The sequence below is a fragment of the Camarhynchus parvulus genome, chromosome 19, assembly GCF_901933205.1.
Source record: "Camarhynchus parvulus chromosome 19, STF_HiC, whole genome shotgun sequence".
Classification (NCBI taxonomy): domain Eukaryota; kingdom Metazoa; phylum Chordata; class Aves; order Passeriformes; family Thraupidae; genus Camarhynchus; species Camarhynchus parvulus.
Window position 1 is genome coordinate 4,677,434 of NC_044589.1, and position 14,926 is coordinate 4,692,359.

The 14,926-nt window shown below is 47.4% G+C and overlaps 1 protein-coding gene across 8 annotated transcripts in view; it reads left to right on the forward strand.

Moving 5' to 3' along the window:
• The first annotated feature begins 481 nt into the window (after nucleotides 1-481).
• Nucleotides 482-14,926, forward strand: part of CUX1 (cut like homeobox 1) — a 270,012-nt gene continuing 255,567 nt past the window's right edge. For 7 of the 8 annotated variants that reach the window (XM_030962491.1, XM_030962485.1, XM_030962487.1 and 4 more), the window contains exon 1: nucleotides 482-618. In XM_030962491.1, coding sequence (XP_030818351.1) covers nucleotides 556-618 — 63 coding nt within the window. In that variant the 5' untranslated portion in view covers nucleotides 482-555. Of the gene's footprint in view, nucleotides 619-1,552; nucleotides 2,026-14,926 lie in introns of those variants that run through there. The other variant, XM_030962486.1, reaches the window with a different exon arrangement.

Consider the following 14,926-nt stretch of genomic DNA (forward strand, 5'->3'; position numbering starts at 1 on the left):
GCCGCTCCGGGCACCACTCGCCGGGCGATGCGCTGCCATGAATCCGCACCCCTCCCGCACCGCGCGGCTGTCCCCGCCCCGCCCCGCATCCCCCCGGCCCGCCATCCCCGCGGTGCCGTGTCCCCCCGCACCTCCCGGCACCGCTGTCCCCGCGTTCCCCCGCCCCGCGCCGCTGTCCCCGCATCGCCCCGCGCGTGCGCGCGCTCCGCGCGCTTGTCCCCGCACGGCCGCGCGCTGTCCCCGCGCGTCCCGCGTGCCTTCCCCGCGCTGTCCCCGGGGGTGCGGGGTCGCCGTGAGCGCGCGGGCGCGGCGCCCCTTCCCCCCCACCACCCCCCACGGGAGCGCGCGGGCTGAGTCCGTGTTCCGGGCGGGCTCCAGGCCGGGATTTGGGCGCTCCCTGCCCGCCTCCCTCCCCCTTGCCCCCCCGCCCCTCCTCCCCCTCCCGCCGGCTCCCTCCCTCTCTCCCTCCCTCCCTCCCTCCCCCTCCCTCCCGGCTCCTGAACTCCAGCCCCTCTCTCTCTATCAGCCGCTCACTCTGTCTCAATATGTCTCAAGATGGCGGCCAATGTGGGATCGATGTTTCAATATTGGAAGCGCTTTGATTTACAGCAGCTGCAGGTCAGGCTCCCCCGCTCGCCGCACCGGCCGGGCCGCGCCGCCGGACCCCCCCTCCCTCCCTTCTCCGCCTTCCCTCGGGCCCGGCCTCCCCCTCCTCCTCCCGCTGCCGGCCCGCGCCGCCTAAAGGGAACCCCCCGCTCCGCCCGGCCGCGGCGCTCCGCTCCCTCCGCCCCCCCCGCCATCGATCACCGGCCCCATCGGAAATTGATCCTCTTTGTTCAATTCATCGATCAGCCCAAGATGGCGCCGGAGCCGCCGCTGCCGGGGCTGTCGCCGCTTCGCCCGCTCCGTCCCGGGCTGCTCTTTCCCCGCTCCGCGCTCCCCCCCGGCGGCGGGGCCGTGCGGGGCGGCGGGCGCGGCGGGACTCCCGGCGGCCGCCGCTCATCCCCCGCCCGCCTCCTCCCTCTCCCTCCCCGCTGCCTGCCTCCTTCCCGCCGCCGCGTCCCCGCCGCTTTTCCTCCGCCGGGAGCCGGGGAAAGTTTACCGAGTGCTGGGACTTTGTGTGGGGGCGCCGGGCGGGCTGGCGGTGCAGGCGCGGAGCGGCGGGGGCTGGTGGCGCTGTGGTGCCGGCCGGGCGGGCGGGCGCTCCCCGCCGCCGCCGCGGGGTGCCGGCCCTCGCTCCGCTCTGCTCCGCTCCGCTCCGCCGGGCGCGGGGCTCCGGCCGCCGCCCTGCGACCGCCGCGGGCACCGCGCCGGGCCGCCAGGGGAGGGGACGCGGGGACACCGGCCGGCAGCGAGGGAGCGAGCGAGCGGCGGAGGGTCCCGCGGGGTGGGTGGGAAGGGGCGAGCGCCCGGTGCGCGGAGAGGGGGGCTCGGGAGGGCAGCGGCAGCGCCGGGCGCGGGGAGGGGCGCGGGGGCGTCCCGGCCGGCGGGGGGCATCGCGGCCGCATCTCCCCGCGGCGGCGGGAGGGCACGTTACATAATTCACGGGCTCTCCAGCCTCTCCTGCTGTCCAGGATCTGACAGATGAGCGGAATATTGATGCTTTACTGTGCTGGCTCGGGAGAGCCCAGAAGTGCCGTTTCCTGCGAGGGAAAGTCCTCGCAGACCGGCCTCCCTCCCCCTGCCCCGGGGGAGCGTCCCCGGGGGAATTGCGGCCCCACGGTTTAATTGAGTTGCCGGGCTACAGATAAGGCCGGGGCGGGCCGGGGGGGTTGTCAGACGCTGTATCGGTGCTGCTCCCGCCGTGAATGGGATTGCAACACGCGTGTCTCCCAGTTGATTGGCGCAGGAAGGCGCTGCCCTGCCTCTCCGAACCCGCCGCTGCCTCCCGTTTAAATAAATTGGCTCGAAAGCCGGCGGCTGCCCACCCTGGCCCCCGCGGAGGCGGCGGTGGAGCCGGCCGGAGGCTGCGGCAGGCGGAGGGATGGTGCGCTGATGCTGGGCAGAGCCGCATTCCCGCTGGAGGTGAGGGGATGGATGCTCGCAGGGGGCCGGCAGCGGGACCCGGGTCCTGCCGCCTCCCTTCCCCTCGGCCGGGCGTGCGGAGCGATATATATATATATATATATATCTAAAATATTCAAAACTCCCACCCCAGCAGCCCCCGAAAGGGGAAGTGCTGCGTGGGATCTGTGCTGAGAGGCCGGTCCCTTCCGACTTTCAGGTGCATTAGGAGGTGGGGTAAAGTAGCGTTTTGTTTCAGGTTTCTCTGTCGTCTTCCAGCCCCTTTCGCGTTTTATTGTTTCTTTTAAAGGTTTTGGATTAAGGTAGACTTGGCTGAACTTTGCTAACTTGAAAGGGTTCTTAATAGTGACCCGGAATACCTACAGGAATACAGAAAATGAGATCCAGATGTAGAATTGTATAAAATAAAATGGATTAAATTAAGATGTAGTTAAACAAGGTCTGACATCTCTAATTGTGGACTTTTGCTTTTGCCTCTGTGTACGTGTGGCTGTACTTGCTTAGCATAGGAAAATAAACGCTCTGAACATCGCGGCCGTGGCGTTACATTTAACGGTGAACAAGTCTAAATATTGCCTATAAAAATAAAGCCTTCAGAAATGCTTATTGATTAAAACATATTATGCTAAAGTATCTATCATGTAAATTAAATTCTAAAATGTAATGAACACAGCCAAATGGCATTTTGATAGATTGTTCTATTCTGTTTTTAGTAAAAAATAGCTCACTTTTATCATAATTTAATTTCTGTGCATACTGTAAAACCTGTTGTGGAGTATCACTGTACAAACCTTAATCTCGTTTTTGCAGACTAAATGTGACAGTCTGACTTGAACAGCTTGTAGCTTCTCCTTTGAAGCATTCTGGTAACGCCAGCTTAGAGTTGTTTGAACAATATTCATTACCTGCTTTAGAGTACTGGTGATTATTTATCCGTGCTGCGGATCGAGGCTGTTCACCTGTTGGCAGGTTCAGCAGGCAGGCTATGAGCAGCACAGAGTTTGTTAACTTTGCATGCACTCTGTCTGCAGAGAGCCCTGGAGTGACCGGCGAGGGAGAGAATACCTTCCTCCCTATGCAGAATAGTTAATTTGTTTCAAATTAGCTTTTTATTATTTTTTACCCACCCATCTGCACCAAGAAGTCGTGTAATATTTACTCCCACTTGCAGATGAAGCAATGTGCTATAAAAACTATCATTCCCAGGGATGAAGTCCAGTCCCACAGAAGTGTCCATGCCTCCCTCCGTCCCCGTCCTTCTCTTGCCCTGACGTATTTCAAGCGTGGAATTGTAGAAAATAAAAATACTTCCGCGTACGCTCTGTTCCAGCACGAAAGCCTGGAGGATTTATGCTTAACACAATTCCACCTGAGCCCTGCAGAACTCCAGCTCGTGGAGCTCAGGGTGTGAGGGCTTTGAAGCTCAGTGTGCATGAGAAAGTTGTGAGGAGCTGGGACTGGGCAGTCCCGGATCGCTGGCAGCCAGCGCCGCGTACCCGGCTGCTCCCAACTTCCTCTTCCACCTTCTGTTAGAAGGAGATGTTTAACTGTTGATGAGCTTCGACCTGCCTTGTAATATTAAGCAGCAGGTTTCTCCAGATTGTATCAATATTAATTAAAAACAGAGCCAGGAACACTTTAGGGTCTGACTTTTTAAATTATTTATTTCCTTTCGCTAAATAACCCCTTGTTTATAGGGAAAGATGTTTCAAGTGTTGGAGACAGGATTAAATAATTCAGAACTTGGATTAAAGAACAAAAAGGTCTGTTCACAAATGGAATATGAGATGCAAAAATGGCAGCTTCCTACAGGTATCAAACGGGGCTCTTCACTGGAGACTGTACCTGCGAGGCACGCAGCTGAACATTAACCCTTTTCTGTGGCAAAGGCTGGCATGACTCCTGGAGAAACTGGAATAGGCATGGCATTGCTGCCTCAGTGTGTTGTGTGGTGGTAGCTGGACCCATGTTTGATGGGGAGGGAGTTGCAGTGCTCAGAGAAAACAGCCCCTTGCAAGCAGTGAGTACTGTGGCAGTAACTGCAGGTGAAATCACTGGAGAAATGCTGCTGCCCTCCAGTCAGAGCTGCACGTCCTGTCTGGAAGCAGTTGTGTGATTGGAATCAGATCAGCAGCGTGAAGGTAACCTGCTGTTCTGTGGTCCTGGTTTGTTTGTAGTTTTTGGTGTCCCCATCACCTTCACTCTAAAAACAACCTTTTGCTGGAGCACAGGAAAAGGAGCGTCGTGTTCCCATGGGCACAGCATGCAGCTCTCCCTGACAGCTCGCTTAATATTTCTGAATATGGGTGTATATATCAACATCAGAGGAGGCAGCTGGTCTCTCTGACCAGCAGGAGTAAGTCCAGCTTGAGCCACAGCTCTGAGGACAAATGGAAGAAGTTAATACCCTTTGAAAACTTAAACTATCTGTAGTTATTTTGTCAATAAACACAAGTTCTCAAAATGTAATTGTAGCTTTTTAGGACAGGCTCACATTCTGATAAAAAGTACAGTTTCTTATTGTTTTTGAGCAGAATGGCAGAACTCGTTACCATCAAGTTGGGCAGTGAAAATCTAAAGGCAAGTCTTGCTAATGTGTTTGTTTTTTAAAATCTCATTCTGGTATTGCATCATATATGATTAAAGTAAGGATAGAATATTAGTTCTGTGCAGGCTGTGACTAATTGCTTAGGGTAAACCACTGATCTTAAAAAATCTGCAACAAAATCTGGAAAAACTAAGTTGTAATGAATAGCTTTTAAATACTGAAGTACTTCTGTTACTGAATTAGAAACAGGTGGAGTTGTTGGCATTGTTTAGTTGGGTCTGATGGTACCAGAGCACAAGCTGATGTGTGAAGGAGTTTGTATGCTTCATCAGAAGTGGAATTAGTGATTAGGTCTGAGTGTTTAATTTGGGTATCTGTGCAGGTCATTGTAGAATTGTTTCTGTCCTAAAAGTATTCGGTGGTTCTCTCTTTATAGTGGTAGCTGAATGTGGAGAAAAGTCTCCAGCTGCTGTAGCCATGTTTCTGCTCCCCTCAGCTGCTCGGAGAGGTGAAAGCAGCTGCGTGTTCCTGCAGGAAGGGAGGGATGGCAAAGCCAGGGCACTGCTGCCAAGATACTCTGAGAGCAATCACAGCAGGAAAGCTTTGGCAGCTTGTGGTGCTCAGCGTGATGTCCCTGGACACCCACCACACGTGACATACCAGAAGAAAGGCCCTTGATGTACTTCTGGCACGAGAACTTGTCTTTCATAGGATTCCTTGAGTTCTGTTCCTTGGGAATAAATCTCTGAGAGCTTTTCTATCCCTTGTTCTATTCCTGCAATGAAATAATGCCCATCAGAAATGTGGCAGAGTCACTGCCTGCTTCGGTCACTCTGCTCTAGTGCCAAGTTTGTGGTTAACTGGATGATGTACTGAGAAGTGCAGTAGGGAATATTTGGGATATGGTAATGGTTGGGAGTTTTCTGAAGAAAAATCACACTGGTTGGCTGTATGTAACAATACAAAATAAGTAATGGGTGAAACATTTTCTAGAGAAGAAATTACATGCGGTCTAAAATTCCAGTGAACAGTTATTCTTTATTTGCAAGCTGATTTGTAATGCAAAAAGTGGATGTAGAAAAATGCATCATCCAGAGTTTCAGTTTGATCACACTGAGGCTGAGAATAAAGGCAGTTTATTTATTGGGTAGAGAACAAACACATATGTGGATGCCGTGGTATTTTTTAAGGCACCAAGCAGGCAGTGTGCACTTGTAAGCTTTTCAATGTAAGCTGGGTGGTAAGTTCCCATCTTGTGTATCCAGGTTTTTCCTGCACCTGTGCTTGGTTCTTTCCCATAAAAAATACAATGTTTTCTGTATTGGGAATATAGTGACAGTGTTTCTCTCTGCTGGAATGGGGGAGTGGGGAGAAAGATTTGAGGATGAGAGGGGGAAAGCTGAAATGGGATTGTTTGCAGAAGACAAGGAACGTTGGATGAAGAGACTTGTTCTGGAGTGCTCACACATGGTGTTGAATGTACCAGGAGAGATGGGAGAAACTTGGACCTCACAGTCAGAAATAGTGCCCTTAAATTAGTGAACATAAGATAAATCCTACTCATTTTGTGACATATGTTCTCAGCTTGTTTTTGTTGTCTCTGGTTTGACAAGGCAAATCAGTGATTTCTGCCTTTAGTGGCAGTTATAATGAAGAAAATACAGGCTATTGCACTGGTTGGATTGTGCAGAACGTGGAATGCAGACAGATTGTTGGATGTTAAGTTTTTATAAAAGATTAAACACAGTTGGGTGTTGGTTGTTGGATGTAACAAAGGTCTCCACTCCTGTCCAACAGTAATGTGGATTTCCAGGAAAGCACTAGGCAGTGAGGAATTTGCAGCAGATCCACCACTGTACCCTGGTTGTGCTTCTGTTCTGTCTCTAGAAAGCCACTGCAGTTCTTACTGTTATTTGCACCTCATGTGACTTAGCAGAGTTAAACATTTACCCTGAATAAAGATAATTTTTGGTATGAAGGTGTTAAAGCCGGGAGGTGCCTGACAGCTCCTGTGTGTGTCACAGCAGGCAGGGGTTTGCAGCTGGAGCCTGTCACACTAATTCTAACAGCTTTTTGCCTCCCTGGCAATTCACTTGCCCCCTTGCCTTGAAATAATTTGATTTCTTTGTCGGCAGTTGGGGCAATAAGGAAGTTTCTGTGGGGGCTGGAGCTGTGCTGCCTTTCCTGGGGAGCAGGGAGGGCAGCTGGGGTGCTGCTCATCCTCCTCCTCCTCCTCATGGACCCCAGTGATCTGCTCTGGGAAGACAGAGGTGAAGATTACTCATTTTTGAAAGGCTCAAAAGCAGATGCACAGAAGTATTTTAAGCTGCTGTGTGTAGATGCTTTGAATTCCCCCATATCTTTGTGTGTCTGGTTGTGAGCACTTTGAGGCACGTACGGATGTAGGCCATGGCTGTCTCAGAGGCTTTTCAGAGGAGTTCATACATCAGAGCTGAGCAGATCCTGTGGTTCTGCTCTTTTGTGTGGAAATGTACCTTAGTGAATGAGCAAGCCTGGAGACTGCAGCATCTGGAGTGCCAGCACAAGCTTTCTGTGAATGATAGAATAAAATATGGCTAAATGGCTGCACAAATCCCATAGGAACGCGACCATTCCTCTTGCTGAACCCAGTGATTTTGTATAGGTGAGCCCAGGTGTGCACTGCACATGGGAATTCAGGTGAGACCAAGCCATGGTCTGATTCCTGGAAACATTTTATCCCATCCCTGGAGCTGTGGAGGTGGGATGGTCCAGCACTGCTGCTCTGTCTCGTCACCGTGGGATTGCTTTTGTGGGCTTGGGGAGGGTGTGTGCAGGAGCAGTACTGACACATTGCAGAGGTCTTTCCTTGCTGAGAAATGTTGGTTTCTGTCTGTGGCTCATGTGTGACTGGCTGAGGGCAGCAATGTTAGAGGGAAGTAAAAATTAAAACAAGTGGTGTGGGGGAAGTGACACTGCTTAAAGGAGTGGAGGGGTAGAGGGAAGTGGTGAAGAAAGGAAGGAGGTAAGGAGCGAGCATAAACCTAGGACTTGGAAATGAAACTTCCTGCAGTACAGTTGGGAGAAGAGAGCTTATTTTAGCCTTTATATAAATATTAGGCAGTGTACAGGGCACTGTGATGAGTCTCCCAACAAATGCCTGGCTGTAGTGTTGCCACCAAATCCAGCTCACCTGACCTTGCTCACCTTAGATCACCTGGGGTTTGCCTCCAGGCTGTCCTTGTGGGAACATCCTGGGAAAATCTGTCCATGAGATGCTGAGGTGATGGTGTGACTTCAGAGTGTACTGGCAGATTTTAGTGTTGCCCTGTGACAATCAAGGGTTTGTGTTTCCTGGTAGCTTTCTATCCACCTGCATCATATTCTCAGGTATTATGAATAGGAGAAGCATTCTCATTGTTCTTACTGAAAAAAAAAAAGGAGAGGGCAAAAAATCCAGGGAATTTCATCGCTTTTGCCTTTTTTTTAATTTTTTTTTTTTTAATGAAGACTCAGACTAGGTATATCTTAGATGGCAAAAGCTTGTATGTTTTGTGTAGAAATGCCCTGGCTTATTCCTGTAGAAACAAAACTGCAAAGCCAAAAGGGAGTGTTGCAGATGATGAGATGCAGTGGAAGTTTCATGGGTTAAATCTTGCTCCTTCTGCTCTCAGTGTCTCTGGTAGGTGTTTGTGGTTTCATGGTGTTGCTGAACCAATATTCTAAAGAAAATGAAAGATTTCTCTTAGCAAGGCTGAGGTGAAGCTGGTGTGTATCAGCCCTTCAAAAATGTCTGTATGTGAGCATCACCTTGGGCAGTGGTGCTGACACCCAGAGCCTTGGACTGCTTCAGATTCAGTGTGAGCACAGTCAGGAGGTGGCAGTGACTCTCAGATGAGCTGGGAGTTGCAGAACCACTGCCAGGAGCTGCCCATGCCCTGAACACCTCCCTTGCCTGCTCTGGTTTGCTTCTCCATCTGGGATACACTGTGAGTGCTCCCAGCCCCTCTTTGAGATACAAGATTGTGACTTGGCAGTTACTGTTGGGTTTTGCTGCTACTTAATTTTGTCTTGTGGATAAAGACTCAGTGGTTACATTTTCTGCACCTTAGTTCTCAATATTTTAAATGTGCTGATTTGTAGGTGATTTTCAGGCTGTTGCTGAAAACAATTTCTACAGAAATAAATGTGAAAAAAGTGTTGGTTGTCCTAAAAGAATATTGAGGATGATTGGTACTAAATCACTGGAAAAATTGTTTCTTGCACTTGGTTATAAAGTTATAATTTAGAGTTACTCATACATAGACACCCTCTTACTTTAAAACATACCTCTCTGTTGTTTGGTGTAATGTACAATTTATCAAGTTTCTTTTCAGATTTCTCTGTATATTGAAGGCTGTTTAAAATTTACATTATAGGCAGCCAGCTATATGAACATTGAATTAAAAATTCAGCAGTTTGTGGTTGCATCATTTCAAGCTTCAGCCCAAGGTTTGAAACAGCTCCCTGTTCCAGCAGGACAGGCCAGGCTCTGCCAGGCAGGGGCAGGGAGGATCCTCCATCCCAAGCCACACTCTGGTGGTTTTAAGGGCAGTAGGGTGGTTTTAAGGACAGTAAGTTTTAAGGGCAGTAACAGGGAGCCTTGGAGCCGCCTGGATGGCCAAAGAGAGGAGAGAGAGGAGATGTGCAGAGCAGTCCTTACATGATGTGCTGCACCTGTACTTGAAGGCTGAAATTCATAACTCACCAAACACATAGCATGGGCTAGCTTGAAACCTTTTCTTTGAACTTTTCCCTTTTATCCAAATTACCCAGGCTCTGTAGTGTACCAGCAGCCTGCTTGGGCTGTCAGTGGGGTTGGGGGTTTGCTTTATCTGTGCTGCTTGTGCCATCAGGAATATCCATCTCCTGCTTGTGTCCTGCTCCATGCTGGGGCTGTGCTCCTGGCCCCCTGAGCTTGGCAAAGGTGGATAAACTTTATCCCTGTTCAGCACAACACCCAGTGAGCATTGCTGCATGGGATGAAGTTTTAGCTTGTGTGTAGTCAGAGTTTCTGGCTGAGCTTGGCCGAAGGAGCTGCCCTTTCTGCCCAGCCCAGGGTTAAGTTGAGAGCAAAGATGAATGAATCTCTCCATCCCAGTCCAGCAGCCTCTCATCTTTGCCTTTATCTTATGTTTCAAATCAATTCCATTCAGTTTCTTGTTATTTTGTTGATGTGACACACAAATGTTGTCGCAGTAGCTCAATAAAATTTATACTTGTGTCTTGTCTGTAATTATTTTTCATTTTATTTTTATTGGGTGTTTACACGTTTTATTGCATGTTCATGTCAAAGTAAATTTGTATCATGTTGTCACTTAAAGATGTTTGTTTCATTTTCATCCATAAATAAAATGTATCCTTTGTCTAGGATCTGAAACACGAGAATGTTAATTTTGTCAGTGAACTACATATCTGTTTTTCTGCTGCAGATCTGTGTGTGTTCATATTGATAAAGCTCAGCTTTGGTTTGGTATGTCTGGTATGAGTATAGTTGCTGTTCTGATATTAATTGTGGGGATGGGATGATATTAAACATTTAAAAACAAGGAGCCAGTAGTCTTGCAATTGATTTTCTGTGGAGAGACTTTTGTGCTGAGCTGTTTACACAATTGTAACCTCAGTTTCTTTTAGGTGAGTGCAAGTCTTTCATGGATTTAAAAAATACAGTTGAGTGCGCTGGTTTCTCCTCCCTTCCCTTCTTCCAGCTCTGCCCTGCCTCTTTCAGGAGCTCTAGTTTTCTTTTGCTTATAGGTTTCTGCACATTTTCTTTGGCATGGAGTGTTGCTTTCGAAATTCTTGGGATGCTGGAAAAGGGCAGCTTGCTCATATTGTGTCCTCTGCTCATCTCTCTGCCTCTGTTCACTACACGTTTGTCTGTTTTCTTAGGCAAATGTACTTTATACTCCTAATTACCATTTGAAATTCAGAATATCTCTTTTTTATTCCTCCCAAAAGTGAGTGGATATTTGTGGCCCTGTAGGGGAGAGCTCAGGGGGTGCTGTGCTTTTGCTTCCCAAGATGAAGCAGACAGTAAGGAGGGAAGAATTGTTCTGTAAGAATTTATTCTGTACTTTGTAAGAATTTTATTTTTGTACTTTCCTGGTCCTGCCAGACTTGGTGCCATCAGTGTTACTGACAGTGCTTCAACCCTGCAGGACTGAGGATTAATTCCCTAGTTTAGGTCAGGATTTGAATCAAATTAAACTGTTTTACTAAGCGCTGCTCTCAGTTTTATGTCCAATGGTTTGCTGTTTCCATGCTCATGAGGAGGAGGTGGTTTCATGTTTTCTTTTAAGAGCAGGCAGAGTTTTGGTCAGTCCCAGGGCTGGAAAGTTTTATTGTAACAGCTGAGTTCTTCTGTACAATTTGTGATCCACATTTTTCTCTTTGTGAGGCCTTTGCTGTGCTCCAGGCCATCAGCTAGTGAGACCAGAACTGTGTGGGATTTTTTTCTTGGAGTGATGTGTTAAATACAGCAAAAATTATTAAAACATCACACACACTGTGCTGTGATCAGCTTGGTTCAGATGATAAATTAAAATCTGTTAGCATCTGAGATGTTCTGGCATATCCTGAGAATAGTTAGTTCTTTAATATGCCAAGCTAAGTAAAACTTGATTAGTGTCACTATCTGGGATTTTCTGTCCTGTAAATAGAACTTGAAGTCTAAAATTGGAACTGTGAAAACCTACTTTAACTGGGATTAGCAGAAGAATTTAATAGTTCTGATTGATTTCAGGATCTTAGAAAGTGGTCACTGTGCCCCAGAGCTGTTGTACGTGCCATCTTCTTAAAAATTAACTTCACTGCAAGGGCTGAAAAGTTACCTTGGGACATCAGCACTCTGTGCTTGGCCATCCAGCACAGCCTGCCGGGTTGGAAAGGTGCTTTCTGTGCTTGGCTGCTGCCTGTGTGCCAAAGGTTGTTGTGTCTCCAGCTCCTGGTTTGCACCCCTGATAGCTGCCAGCATCCTGGCTGGTGAAAGGTGATGGCAGGAATTGGGGTTAGAGGCTTTCTCCTGCCAGTGTGAAAGCTCCTGATACCAGGTGATGATGGCTCTGTGTGTTAGTTTGCATTTTTTGGTGCATTTTGGTTTTGTGCATGAGGTGGATGAGATGGGAGCCAGTGAGGCAGTGGGAATTCCTGGTGTGGGAGAGCACAGCCACTGCTGCTGGGCTGGGATCCAGTGCTCCTGCCTTGCTTCCAGGGATGTCATGGCAAACTGCAGTCACACTTCGTAGTGTTTTGTGCCCTATTTATTTGTTGTAATCATTTTACCAACCAGTTGTGAAGTTAATTTCAATGGTAAGAAATATTCATTCCATATCTAGCTGCCTTTTTATTTTTTTTTAAGTTGTTGGTTGGCAGCAGCCCCTTTGTACAGTGTCTTGATTGTCAGCTCTTCATTATAAATTTACTTTCTAAATGCTGACTTAAGGCCTGACACTTTGTTTGTTTAACTGTCAGTTACACTACTTGGGAGACCTAATAAAAGCCTCTCAGATCTTCCTATTGAATTAGGCCACCCTTTACCACCCCAGTGACTGAAGTAAAACAACTGCAAGAGTCTCTTTTCCTGTCTATCCCATTTTTGCTGGAACTCTGCTTCGGGTGTCTTCTGATCCTGTCCTCACTGTGACAGTCGTTCTCTGCTAAAAGGTCACTGTAGTGTTTTAATTGGATTTTTCAGCTGCAAGGAATATAAAAATATAAGTTTATTAATAGAGTGGCTTTGATCTTGAAGGATTCCAAAACATTTGCTGCATTGCACGTACAGGAATGGTTTAGTTTTACTGCTCGTTCAGGGATAATCAGTTTTGTCGTGGAGCATGGAAAGCTGGATGTTCTTCCTGGGAGGTCGGGGGGAAGTAGGGGGGAATCTGGGAAGGCAGAATATTGTTCCCCAAGTGGAATTTCCCCAGGATACAAAATCAAATTGTGACTCTGTCAGAGATGCCAAAGGATCTTTCATAAGTTGGTTTGGTTTTGTTTTTTCATCCGAGATCTTTGAAAAAGGTCACGGGCAAGAGACAATTAGAGAAACACTTAAGTGACCCTGTTAGTGTATTTTTGTGGAATTATTGTGCTTTACAGCTATTGCTGCTTTACCCAGATGGTTATTGCTGGTTTCCATCTGTTCATTAAGGAAAAGTAAAGACAGAAAACAACAGATTTAGCTGGGTTTTTAACCAGAACTTTCAGGTTTTATTTCTTCTTTGACCACATCAGGTTAATGTGTTGGGTGAGCACGCTGCGGTTTCAAGGCAAAGAGATTAAAGTGGGAGCTTGTCTGCTCAATATGGGTCATGACAGCAGCTTCCTGTGTTTTGGGCACCCTTTTCTTTGAACAGTCCTCAGGTATGAAGTGTGATATCACCCTGGCAGGGAGCCAGGCCAGGGGAAAGACTCTGACCAAGGCTGACATTGTGGAAACCATTTAAGCGTTCGTGACCAAAAGGATCCTCAGCTCATATTGCTGCTTATTCCCAGTTTAACCTCAGGGCTCTCTGTGTGACTTCATAGTCCCCCCAGTGGAGTTTTCCCTGGTTTTACTAAGATCTGCTCCCTTAGAGGTTAAACACTTTAAAATCTTCAAGGCTTGCAGGTGTGAGAGCTTCATGATGTAAGTAAGCTGACACCAGTTTTAGTGGTTTTGTGCTCAGGGTGATCCCCCATGTCTCAGTTCCTGGAGAATGGTGGGAGAAGGAGCCCAGAGAGGCCAAGAGCATGATCTAGATTTTCACCTGATGATGAACAAAGCAAAATGAAAAACTTCTTCTAAGTCCCATCATCCTGCTCATGGCACTAAGAGTTTTTCTCCTCCTGACTATTTCCTTGGAGCTGGTGGATGATTTGTTCTTGCAGAGCTGTTTTCAGGCAGCAGAAATTTCAAGTGGGATGGAAGAAGGAAGCTGTCTGGAGGGAGAGCTGTTTGCAGGGGTCCTGATCAGGGTACACAAGAGTGGTTTTATTTCCCCGACTCCTTTGCCAGTTGCTCAACCAGATGTCCTCAGTAGTTTGTGCTGTAAGATGTTAAGTAATTAGATCATTCAGATTCTAGTTAAACATAATTAAAGTCCTGTGTAAACTGAGTGAAGCTGACAGGTTTTATAGGTTGGTCATAGCAAAAATATCAGATGATATAGCTCAGCATTAATACAAAAAGATTTAAGCCTCCCTGCCCTCAAATAAAGAGGTGTTTAGTCTCCAAATTTAATCCTTAATTAGAACTACAATTTATGGAGCTTACTAAAAATGTTTTTAGGATCTTGGAAGCCCCACTCAAAGTACTCCCATGTAGTGTTTGCTGGTTAAAGTTTCCTCTGTACCCCTGAATTCAAAATAGAGAACTTATTTAGCAGTTATTATGTCAAGTTAAACAGAAGAGAACAGAATTTTGCAGTTTTTTTCCTGTAGTTTAAGTTAGTGGGTAAATCAGTTGCAGTGGTGTTTCTTGACTTGGGAAGGGTTGGAACAAGCAGCACCATCTCCGGGTGCCTTTCCCAGCGTGGAGCTGATTTGCCTTTTGGGATCATCTGGGTGTAGCACAGCCTGTGTGAGGTGCTTTGGTTTCCAGCAGTGCCTTCCAACCCACGGCACGCTGGGTTCATGAGCATCACATTCCCCTGGTTATTGTTAAATAGCAGAACTGGAGAGAATCACCGTGTAATGCCACCGTGTCTGCAGGTACTACAGAGCAAAAGAGCAAATGTGAGGTTGTGAGCACACGGCTGAAACACGAGTTCTGTGTTCCAGCCTTTGATTATTGTTGTTTTATTGCAACACTTTGAAGCTAATCTTGATTATTTCTCTCCCTCATTTTACAGATATGACACATTATTTTGTTGTTTGTTTGCTGGCAGGCGAAACATATTTTCTGAAGGAAAGTGTTAACAGATCCGCTGATAAAATGTCTGTCTTCTAAAAACTGTCTGAAGACAAATTGAGTATTTGTCTACATGTGCTGTTCACACTGTTGTACCAAACAAATTAACAAGATGATTCTTGTCTTTTCTAGGATGTAAACTTTCTTTTCTAATGTTGTAGGAGCCCAAAGTTGTTGTGAACTAGACCCAGGGTGATCCTTGTTGTGCCAAGTGCTCTGAAAGCTGATTGTCACTTTCTGTAGCTAATAAAGAAAATTTAGGTACAGAACATCCACAGGGAAGTTATGCTGGAAAATTCACATTTGAATAGTAAAGGGGATTTAGCTGTTTGACTTAGTTGAAAAAGAAAAATCAGAAAGAAGAAAGCTGCAGCTATTTCTTGGCAATCCCAAATGATGTAGTTGTCTTGCTGGGTACTGAAAACAGCTCCTTTGCATGCACTGCA